The 11,979-nt window shown below is 45.8% G+C and overlaps 1 protein-coding gene across 1 annotated transcript; it reads left to right on the top strand.

The window, feature by feature from the left end:
* Window positions 1-955: 955 nt before the first annotated feature.
* LOC123044109 (probable glucomannan 4-beta-mannosyltransferase 7) lies at window positions 956-6,322 on the top strand. The gene is made up of 10 exons (XM_044466750.1): window positions 956-1,161; window positions 1,277-1,641; window positions 1,816-1,914; window positions 3,956-4,208; window positions 4,705-4,815; window positions 4,927-5,063; window positions 5,146-5,259; window positions 5,341-5,540; window positions 5,637-5,828; window positions 5,913-6,322. Exons 1-10 carry the CDS (start codon window positions 1,053-1,055, stop codon window positions 6,076-6,078), a joined length of 1,746 nt encoding a protein of 581 aa, XP_044322685.1. The 5' UTR covers window positions 956-1,052; the 3' UTR covers window positions 6,079-6,322.
* The last annotated feature ends 5,657 nt before the right edge of the window (window positions 6,323-11,979 follow it).

Genomic DNA, 11,979 nt, shown 5'->3' with positions numbered 1-11,979 from the left:
TGTCTACTGATGTTGAACTACCATCATAGATGTTGATATTGTTTTTCATGAACGTTGTCAATCTTTTAAGGTGCGTGCTATGCATCGGCCGGCAGATCTTTCTAAAATACCCGTCGCCTCGGCAGCCGTTAGATCTGACGCTATCAAGCGTCCAACACAGTTCTCACCCATTGCAGAAACCTTTTTCAACATATGTCATGTTGCAGAACTTTTTTTCATCTTCACTTCTTTGAAACACGGGAGAAACCTTTTCAACATATGTGATGTTGCAGAACTTTTTTTCATCTTCACTTTTTTGCAACACGGGTGTTGTTGTGGAAGGAATTTTTGCAACATAGATGATATTGCAGAAAATAATTTAATAATTCTTTTCGTCATCACATTTTTTGCAACAATGGGTGTTGTTGCGGAAGAAATTTTTACAGCATAGTTGATTTTGCTGAAAATAATTTAATATTATTTTCTTCCTCATTTTTTTGCAATATGGGTGTTGTTGAAGAAGAATTTTTTACAGCACAGATGATGGTCCATAAAACAAATGCAGTTTTTTTTTCGCCTTCACTGTTTGCAACATGGACGTTGTTGCCAAATAAATTTTTGCAATACCAATGATGTTTCAGATTTTTCCTTTTTTTGGCAGAAACAGGCAAGTAAAGACAAGCGTCGTATGGAGGAGGCAGCGGACGATCGTGTGATCCGCCAGCTGAAACGAAGCGTTTCCGATCTTTTAGGTAGTGATGTATGGAAGAAAATAAATTAAACTATATATATTAGCACGACCCAAATGCTATGTTTACTCAAAGTTTAGTGGCAAGTTCGTGGCGAAATTGTTCTCAAATATCAAATGCTATGTCTCCGATTTAATAGTTGGGGGAGTGATAGCAAAAGTGTGCCCACTTGCACGAGATATATAAAGCACGTAGTACACCGAAGGAAGCCTATCAAAAGAAGTACACACGCTGGTGTAGACCTAAGGAAAACGCCCCCATTTGGGCTCGAGTCGACCAGTCGCAACTCTTCTTCTCTGCCCCCGCCCCTCCCCTCCGTCGCCCATGGAGGCTGCAGAAATCGGCGGCGCTCTCCTGTTCGCCCTCGCCGCCGCCGCGGCCCTATTCTCCGCCGTCTCCACCGGCGCCGTCGACTTCAGCCACCCGCTCGCCGGTACATTACTCTCTCTCCCTCTCGCTTCTTTCTCCCTCGCGCCCCGCGCCGGGGCGCACGTGACGTGATCTGATTTCTCGGGCCATCATTGCTCTTTTTCTCTCTCCTCTCGCAGTGGGCGGGCGGGTGGACTTCCAGGAGACCATCTCGTGGTTCATCGGCATCTTCGATGGCTCCTCCTCCTCCTCGTCGGCGGCGGGGGGCGTGTCGCTGGCGGAGGTGTACGAGCTGTGGGTGCGGGTGCGGGGCCGGGTGATCGCGCCGGCGCTGCAGGTGGCCGTCTGGGCGTGCATGGTCATGTCGGTGATGCTGGTGGTGGAGGCCCTGTACAACTGCGTGGTCAGCCTCGGCGTCAAGGCCGTCGGCTGGCGCCCCGAGTGGCGGTTCAAGTGGGAGCCCCTCGCCGGCGACGACGAGGAGAAGGGGGGCGCCCACTACCCCATGGTCCTCGTGCAGATACCCATGTACAATGAGCTGGAGGTGATCACAATTTCTTACCCATTATCTCTTTTTTTGGTGATGTCCAGAACACCAAAACAAATTCTTTTTAGCTGATTGTGTTGGATCTATTATCGATCTCTTTGTTCTTTTGCGAGGTTTATAATATTTGTGCGTCTTGCTAATTTATTTCGTGCGGTCGAGCTGTGTGCGTAGGTGTACAAGCTGTCGATAGGCGCGGCATGTGAGCTCCAGTGGCCAAAGGACAGGATAATCGTCCAAGTGCTGGACGACTCCACCGATCCGTTTATCAAGGTAGACTTTAACTCCTCCTGTTGCATGGCTGGATTTCATTCTGCTGAACGATACTACTATTATTTATTTTAGCACGACTGCCCCCATACCGCATTACTGCATTAGTACATTACAACCATGTCTGTTGCAACTTGCCTATTTTATTTTAGGAGAAGTGGTGAACCTGAACACTCACCTATCTAGCTCTATAGTATGGTCCTCCTCAAATAAGTGAGACTTCAACCTGCTGCTGCTGCTGCTGCTGCTAAGAAAGGAAATATGAATTTAGACCTATCCTATTTGTGATACTACAGCAAAGAAGTCAAAAGTTTTGATACCAGACAAGACTAACTGTCATAGGAGCATGCAACTTATTCTTAGTTAGGTGGGTGTCGAGATTTTCTTTTTCTTTCAGTTTAATCGTAGGCTTCTATATACGGGGTTATTTGGATGAAAGCTCCTTCAACGTCTGGCATCGAGAGAACTAGACGTAGCATTGTCACTGGGTTTCCTTTCACTGTCAGAACTTCGCAAGTTGTCACCGGAGCAGGGCGAAAATGATAATTATTCTCTCGCGTCTGGATTCTGGGCCCTGCAATCACATGGGTAAAGTATGTGGGCCCCAACTCTCTGGGTGCTGGGGACCTATGTCGGCCAGTATAAGTAATGATAATGATGCAAGTGAGAAATTGTAACAGCTCATTTCCCGGTGGAAACAGTTTCAGTCCAATTGCCAGAAAATAGCGCTTCCTGCCCATTTATGTTTCAGTTGCTCCACACTGACCTGGACATCCAACCAGAACCACACATATTTATGCCACGGGTCCACCGGTCATCACACAAAGTGCAGCCAGTGCAACAATTTCTGAATCTAACCACACCAGAAGCCATGGAGACCATTGGACACTACTCCAGTCAGTCAGCAACATGGTCCAACTAGGACCGTTTGGAAGAATGGTACTTTGCTTGGTAAAGTGTTGGTATGTAAATCTGAACTAAACATCAAAACTTTACCAGAAGTTACTCCTCTTCAGTTCAAAAAAAAAAGTTACTCCTCTTCTGCACAGGCCTGAAGTTTAACCCTGATACTGATTACCGGCGAGATGGGTGGGTGTTATACAGTATACATCCACATGAGCTCATTTACTTAGTCCTGATATTTCCCTACACCAGGAGGCCCCTGCCCCTGACCCCCTCCTGCTGGCCGCCCACTTGTCCAATCTTTATTCGGACCTATGGATCTGAAGAGATTGTTCAATAATTGGTGGGCATATTCTTCTCAAAGAGAGGGATCTTCCCAACTGCCAAAAATTATGACTTCTATTTTGGATCGAAGGCATTTACCTGACACTCTCCGTAGTATTCCTTGCAAATTGCTCTTCTTTTGAACATTCAGATTGTTGCACACCATACAATTGACTAAGATAAATCATTTGATATTCCATAAAGGTTCGTTTTGGGGGAAAATGTGAAGCCTATTTCAGTAGAAAAGTTTATGCAATATAGCGATGCATACATGGGGTATCAGACCTTCTCGTCTCTTTTTAGTTGCAGATTGGCCGAACTGAAGATTATATTCCAATCGACAGGTCGGTTTAGTGGGATGTGGTAGAAAGACTGATTGGCGTGCACATGTACCTTTAGATAAAGCGGGGGTGGCCTCCCAAACAAAAGTCTGTTAGTGTAGTAAGCAGGTTGACCTCACGTTAACAGTGACATTCAGATCTGTATTATCCCATTGGATTTGTATAATGCCATCCAGTGACAATAAAGACCATTTGTGATGGCATAGCAACAAAACTAAACCTTGCTTGAGAAGGAAGTTCTCCAATTGCAAGCGGAGACATTCAAGGAACATGCTAACAAGTGGTTGAAAAGTTAGTTCATCCTTTCCTTTTTCCCACTTACAAGACTTCTGAGTTACCAAGCTCAAGTTCCTCTGTGATCAGACTTCACAGGGCAATAACAAAATGACATGCTAAGATATGCTGCTAGAACAGGATATCGATATTCTTATATGCAATCTAGAGCATCTATGCTGATTGGTTACTTGTTTCTGCAGAACTTGGTGGAGCTTGAATGTGAAAGTTGGGCGGTCAAGGGTCTGAACATCAAGTATGCCACGAGAAGCAGCCGGAAGGGGTTTAAAGCAGGAGCCCTGAAGAAGGGAATGGAATGTGACTATGCCAAGCAGTGTGAATATGTTGCCATCTTTGATGCTGATTTCCAGCCTGAACCAGACTTCCTTCTCAGAACAGTGCCGTTCTTCGTGCACAATCCAGAAGTTGCTCTTGTTCAAGCTCGGTGGTCGTTCGGTAAGTACTCCATTTACTATCAGCTCTGGAGCATTCCTCCTTCCAGCTACAGGTCTATCACAAGACAGTTTTCAATAGATCATGAAATGAAAACTGAACTATAATTTTTCTTTTGTCCTATATGTGTGCACTTGTCGTATATGCTTTAAATATTTTATCACATCACCAGTTCACTACATAGGAATGGTATGACCATTCCCTGACCTCATTCGAAAATGCACGGAAGCACTTTCTAGAAAACTAAGGCGAGAAAGTCAGGACAAAAAAACTCACTTTTCTGGTTGCACAAAAGAACCGTCTCTTTGCATTTCATGAACATCTAAATCGTGTTGTGCTTATCCTGTCTTATCGGTCATGTGGTGCCAGAAACAAAGTACCAAAACAGTTCCCAGAAATTTGGCTTGCAAAATAGTGCTAATGTACCACTCCACAGACATGATAGCGTTTTATTTGCTCCGATTGAATTGATCGGTTCTTAATTGACAGAATTTTGCAGTGAATGACACCGCGAGCCTGTTGACAAGGGTACAAAAGATGTTCTTTGATTACCATTTCAAAGTTGAGCAAGAAGCAGGATCAGCAACCTTTTCCTTCTTCAGCTTCAATGGTACACACCTTTACAACTTACGGATTCTAAGCCACAAAATAAAATAAAAAACTTTAGAACATAGATCAGAAAATAAATGGTTGTCTTAAGGAATTTCTGTTTTAAACCAAGGAACCGCTGGAGTGTGGCGTACATCAGCCATCAAAGAGGCAGGAGGTTGGAAGGACCGCACTACAGTTGAAGACATGGACTTGGCAGTCCGAGCAACCCTGAAGGGTTGGAAATTTGTATATGTCGGGGATATCAGAGTGAGTGGATTTTATACCACAACAATGTTGTTGAAAGTATTATAGTCTGATGCAATCAATTGACTATGCAAGCAAAATGCAGGTTAAGAGTGAATTGCCATCCACTTACAAGGCCTACTGTCGACAGCAATTCCGGTGGTCCTGTGGTGGTGCACATTTATTCCGAAAAGTAGCAAAAGATATTTTGACTGCGAAGGTAGGGTTTTCTTCCCTCGTTGGGCTCTAAAACAAAAATATTTAAAGAAAACTGAAGTTCATCCCATTGTTGTTTCATTAGGATGTATCTCTCATCAAGAAGTTCCATATGCTCTATAGCTTCTTCTTGGTTCGGAGAGTTGTGGCCCCTACTGTCGCGTGTATTCTCTACAATATCATACTTCCAATCTCAGTTATGATCCCAGAACTATTCCTACCAGTCTGGGGCATCGCATATATTCCCACAGTACTTTTAGTGGTCACAGCCATTAGACATCCAAAGTAAGTTTCTCAAGAAGTGCTTTCAGCTACAATTTGATTACTGTCTCCGCTTCTCCACATACTAAAAACTTAACGTCCTTAAAACCATCTCTGCAGAAATTTACACATTCTGCCATTTTGGATTTTGTTCGAGAGTGTGATGACAATGCATCGCATGAGAGCTGCCCTCTCTGGTCTATTCGAATTATCAGAGTTTAACGAGTGGGTCGTGACAAAGAAAACAGGGAACAATTTTGAAGATAGCGAAGTTCCCTTGTTACAGAAAACAAGGAAAAGATTAAGAGACAGGTAAACCAACATCTTAGTCAAGTCTATGAGCATTCAGACCATATGCGCTAGACTGTAACTGACATCATCATTTTTTTCTTGCAGGGTTAATTTTCGCGAGATTGTATTTTCGGCGTTTCTTTTCTTCTGTGCATCGTACAACCTTGTATTCACTGGCAAGACTAGCTACTATTTTAATCTCTATCTCCAAGGACTAGCATTTGTATGTCTAGGGCTAAACTTCACTGGCACTTGCAGTTGCTGTCAATGACAACAACTAAACTGTACCAAGTGCTGTTATACAGTTTGTTTATGGGTGTAAGAGTTTCAAACATTTCAGATGATAGCCTTAGATGCATAAACTTGATTGTTCAACTAACAACAGTTTCCATATCATACTCTGGTCTTTGGGTGATGCTTTCTCGTACAATGTGGTGGGGGCAATAGGGTTTGTATGCCTTGTAATTCAACACCATTTGTCATGTACTCTACAGGAAATGTAATGTGTTTGGATTTGTGTGTGTGTGTGTCTGTGGAGCGCTAACAAGCAAAAGAAGTACCTGTCCTAAATGCTTCAAAGTGCAGCTGCGCTATTTGGGTGTTGCGAGCGCATGCAGTACATGACAAAAAACTCACCCTATAAAAATAGTACTTCCTCCGTTCCTAAATATTTGTCTTTCTAGAGATTTCAACAAGTGACTATATACGGAGCAAAATGAGTGAATCTACGCTTTAAAATATGTCTATATACATTCGTCGTATATGGTAGTCCATTTGAAATCTCTAGAAAGACAAATATTTAGGAACGGAGGGAGTAATTAGCATTCTGTGTCATCATTACACTACAAGAAAGGAAAGTATCTGTTCGTGATCTCATCGACGCTACCTACTTTACACAAATCAGTCAAGAAAGGACATGTATGTGCATTTATTTGGGCTTAATAAAATTTTAAAAAGCCATAACTTTTTGATTCAAGTATGGGAATTCAGATTTGCTTTCACCGTTGGGTTTCTCGCGACGAGTTCTTCAAAAGTAGATCCCATATGGATGTGTTTCGACAAACTTTCTGTTTTGAGCAACTTTGGGTGCTAAAAAGGCAACTTTAGTGCTATAGAAAAACAACTTCTTCTTAGTTTGTCTATTATGATTGCCTATCAACAAGAAGTCATTATAAGCTGCCTCACATGCCTACAATCAATGATACTGTTGCCTAAAACCATGTATCCAGTTGCCACAATCAACCATACAGTTGTCTAAAACCATGTATCCGGTTGCCCATGATCAACCATACAGTTGTCTAAAACCATGTATCCGGTTGCCCACAATCAACGATACTGTTGCCTAAAACCATGTATCCACTTGCCCACAATCAACCATACAATTCTGTAAAACCATGTATCCAGTTGCCCATAATCAACCATACAGTTGTCTAAAACCATGTATCCGGTTACCCACAATCAACCATACAGTTGTCTAAAATCATGTATCCAGTTGCCTAATCCTCATGAACAGAAACATTACCAAGACCATAACTTGGCTAATATGTAAAAGTTTTAGATACCTTTCAAGTTTGTGTCATAGAGATGCATCAATAATTTATCTCCTCTGGGTGGGATCTCTTGGTGCGATCAAACTTGGCGGATTCTGCTCCTCTTGTGTCTTAGGAGATGGGATCCAACTTGATGTTGGAGGGAGCAATGGAGGCTGAGGGGCCTTGAGAACGTCGCCTCGTTGTTCGGTTTGGAGGATTTTGGACGTACGCACTTGTTCAAACAAATTAGGTGACCATCATTGGATGGTTAAAGGTGTCTGGAGAGGCTGTTCCCGACATTTGGCGTGATTAAGTGTCCTTATGGTAGGAAATTTAGAGGTGAAGTTAGTTAATTGGTAGTCATGGTAACCAACTTAGAAGGATCCACCGCTGATAGGTAGATGGAAAAAAGGCCAATTTTTTTATTAATAGTAAATGGTAATTCTGTAATTTTGAAACTGATAACAGGCCGGTGAAAATTGTAAAAATAGGAAGGACGCCAAGAATAACAACATCCAGGCTGGACTCTATTGCTAACTGCGTCCAGGTCTGGACGCTAGTACAGACAGCGTCCAGTCATGCCGTTCGATTAGTGCTCTGATTAGGCTCAATCGTGTCGTTTTCCTCTGATATATAGATGTTTCATAACCTATAAACCCTAATACGCTATATCACCAATCATCACAGGATGCAGGAGCAACATCATCTCACTGACCGCTTGTCATTAAGATCATTTGCTCATCGTTAGGATAATCCACTCAATCTATGGTTGGCGCATGTGAGTTGTTCCACAGCCTCGTTGAATTTTCTTGGTTTGGTCTTCTGTACAATTTATTCAATGGTTGTGAGCGTACATTGTATCGATGACTATGAGAACAGATAAGTCACCTTGAGTCGGCAGAGTCATGCTTTCGCCTCTACGTGTTGGTACACCGCTGCCAATACTTCTGGAACATGGCGTGTTGGTGCCATATCCTTACGCGAACCTGCCGCACAGGTGGCACCTTAACGTCGATAGGGTTCCGGTGCCGGCGGTATCGGACACAGGGCACGCACAGCTGACAGAGATCCACCACCATAGTGCTCTATTCCCGGCCGACCTCCTTCGCGACCCAGCTTACACAGCGGATTCACCGAACTAGGATGCGTGGTTCGCCACCGAGCACGACCAGCTGGTCATGCTTCAAGGGTGCGCCCCGTGCACCACACACACTCACCGTTCCAGCATCACTGGCAGTCGTGGTGAAGGAGGAGGGGGATTAGGAGGCCAAGGAGGAGGCCTACATTGCGGCCCTCGAGAAGACCACAAGGAGGGTCATCGAGGAGTCTGAGCGTGAGGAGCTCGCCAGGTGGCCTGGCCTTGCGCATGCGCTGGCCAATCGGTGGCTAGAGTGGAGGCCAATGCACCCCCACCGCCAGCAGCACCGCCCGCATCCGACCCTATGGAGGAGGAGTGATGCGGAGCATCCTACAGACATCACCATGTCAAGAGTCCGTTTGGCAAGTGACACGTGCGACCTCTACTTCTCACACATAAAGGTGAATCTTCTCCTTTACACGTGCTCACTTGACCCCTTCGAGGATGGTGTACTACTTGACACTTCTCCCGTGTGCATGCATAAGTATTGCCGGAGCTTCACAGACGACGAGGAGGAGTGCAAGCGCCAAGGAGCACCTACACCATCCGCGAGGGAAGCATGGAAGAGAAGACGGAAGAAACGGAGCTGCTACGATCTACAGCCACTGGACGACCAGACTATGCCGGACATCCGACACCTGGAACTCCAGCCAGCCCAAGAGTCCTGCCGACAAGATCTATAGCGATCGGACGACCGACCGAGACGGGACGTCCGACACCTCCCAGGCCACGGACGACCGAGCGCCACCGGACGACCGGTGCCACGGCGACAGAACGACATTTACGGAAGTCCGAAGACTTCCGGACGTCCGGACCGTCCCGAGCCTCCGGACGTCCGACACCGACCAGACGTCCGACGCCTGTGTGCGCAGCCGCGGGCCTTTGGCCTTGTATCCCTCTCCCACTTACCCCTTCGTGGCTTAGACTATAAATAGACCACCTCCACCTCCTTTCTAGGGTAAGCAAATATGATAGCTCATTCTTAGGTGAGCTTTGCTCCTACCTCCTCCTGTTGAGAGAGAGAGAGAGAGAGATCACTCCCATGGAGTTCAAGACCTCCATGTGAGAAGATCCTGCGGGATATCGTCAAGACCCCCTCGTGGGAAGATCCTTCTAGGATTCCATCAAGACCTCCTCGTAGAGATGAACTCTACCTTGTATCTTTCCTTTTGTTGTTCATGTACCCTTGTGGATCTTGTGTGTTTGATTGTCTAGTGGAAGTGTGATTGGACTTGTTCTTGAGTGTTTCCCCTTGTGATTTCTCCCCGTTCTTCCCTGTGTTCTTCATGTTTTTCGAGGGATCCCACTCCAAACGTGAAAGATCGCCCTACACCGGGTTAGCCCCGTATCATATGGTATCATGAGCCACGTTGATCACGTATTTGGAGTCCCTCCCACCGTTTTGCAGCCTTCTTTTGCTTGATTTCGTCCTAAATTTCGAGAATCCCCACCAAAAATAGCCCCAAATTTTTTTGTGATTTGTTGGTTTGGATGATATTCTGTTGATTTTGATCCATGGATTTGCTTGGTTTCAAGCGGATCTAGCTTTCCCCCATCTTTTCCCCCATTTCCATCCACGAAATCTCCTCAATTTTTGACCCCAAAATCCCAAAATTCCGCCCAAAATCGCGTCCCGGAGCTCAAATCCCGCGTTGACCCCGACCCCCGGACGTCTGACCTTTTTCGGACGACCAGAGCCTGCCAACAGAACAGAAATCACGGATTTCCGAGCCCTCCCGGACGTCCGACGACCGGGCATCCGTCCATTTACGGACGTCCGTAACCTGTAGATTCCCACTTCGGATGATTTTTGTTTTGTCCATAAGACCATAACTAATTCATCCGAACTCCGATTTTGACATTCTTTAGCTTGTTTCGAAGCTATTGACATTCCCATCCCACAAAAATACCACCAACATCATTTGACTCCATCAAATTTCCAAAATTTGGCAAGTTTGCCTAGGCCTTCCACCACATATCATCCGCTACACCACCATCGACTTCCGCGACCTAACCCATCTTGTTCCCCATAGCATTAGTGGTTGCTTGAGTAGTGATTCGAGTCTCCTAAGGTGTTTCGGCTACTTAGGTACGATTGCTTCTTCATCAACCACCACCACCACTTCCGCATAGGCTTACCCACCATACACTTCCACCCCAACTTAACCTAATTTTGTTTAAGTTGTGAGTTGTGTCTCCTAAGGTGGTTCGGCTACTTAGGGACGGCAACTTAAACTTCAACTCGCATAACCCATCATTCCACTTCCGCATTGCCAAGTGCAAACCACCACCGCTCTCCGCTACCACCATTTTTATTGGGGAACGTAGTAACTTCAAAAAAATTCCTACGCACACGCAAGATCATGGTGATGCATAGCAACGAGAGGGGAGAGTGTTGTCTACGTACCCACGTAGACCGAAGCGGAAGCGTTGACGCAACGTAGAGGAAGTAGTCGTACGTCTTCTCGGTCCAACCGATCCAAGCACCGTTACTCCGGCACCTCCGAGTTCTTGACACACGTACAGCTCGATGACGCACCCCGGGCTCCGATCCAGCAGAGCTTCAGGGAGGAGTTCCGTCAGCACGACAGCGTGGTGACAATCTTGATGTTCAACCGTCGCAGGGCTTCGCCTAAGCACCGCAACAATATGACCGAGGTGTAATATCGTGGAGCGGGGCACCGCACACGGCTAAGGAACGATCACGAAGATCAACTTGTGTGTCTATGGGGTGCCCCCTGCTCCCGTATATAAATGAGTGGAGGAGGGGGAGGGCCGGCCCCTCTCTATGGCGCGCCCTAGGGGAGTCCTACTCCCACAGGGAGTAGGATTCCCCCTTTCCTAGTCCAACTAGGAAACCTTCCATGTAGTAGGAGTAGGAGAGAAGGAAAGGGAAGAGAGAAGGAGAAGGAAGGAAGGGGGCGCCCCCCTCCCTAGTCCAATTCGGACTAGTCCAAGGGGAGGGGTGAGGCCACCCTTTTGGCCCTTTCTCTCCTTTCCCGTATGGCCCAATGAGGCCCAATACGAATTCCCGTAACTCTCCGGTACTCCGAAAAATACCCGAATCACTCGGAACCTTTCCGAACTCCGAATATAGTCGTCCAATATATCGATCTTTACGTCTCGACCATTTCGATACTCCTCGTCATGTCTCCGATCTCATCCGGGATTCCGAACTCCTGCGGTACATCAAAACTCATAAACTCATAATAAAACTGTCATCGTAACGTTAAGCGTGCGGACCCTACGGGTTCGAGAACTATGTAGACATGACCTAGAACTATTCTCGGTCAATAAGCAATAGCGGAACCTGGATGCCCATATTGGCTCCTACATATTCTACGAAGATCTTTATCGGTCAAACCGCATAACAACATACGTTGTTCCCTTTGTCATCGGTATGTTACTTGCCCGAGATTCGATCGTCGGTATCCAATACCTAGTTCAATCTCGTTACCGGCAAGTCTCTTTACTCGTTCCGTAATGCATCATTCCGTAACTA

This window comes from Triticum aestivum, chromosome 2B (genome assembly GCF_018294505.1).
Source record: "Triticum aestivum cultivar Chinese Spring chromosome 2B, IWGSC CS RefSeq v2.1, whole genome shotgun sequence".
NCBI lineage: Eukaryota > Viridiplantae > Streptophyta > Magnoliopsida > Poales > Poaceae > Triticum > Triticum aestivum.
The sequence above is the reverse complement of the archived record's forward strand: the minus strand, read 5'-3'. Positions and strand labels throughout refer to the sequence as shown.

Coding starts and splice junctions, on each gene's coding strand:
- LOC123044109 (XM_044466750.1), top strand. CDS start 1,053: ATGGAGGCTGCAGAAATCGGCGGCGCTCTCCTGTTCGCCCTCGCCGCC. Junction 5,260..5,340: donor AAGATATTTTGACTGCGAAG/GTAGGGTTTTCT, acceptor TTGTTTCATTAG/GATGTATCTCTCATCAAGAA. Junction 5,829..5,912: donor AGGAAAAGATTAAGAGACAG/GTAAACCAACAT, acceptor TTTTTCTTGCAG/GGTTAATTTTCGCGAGATTG.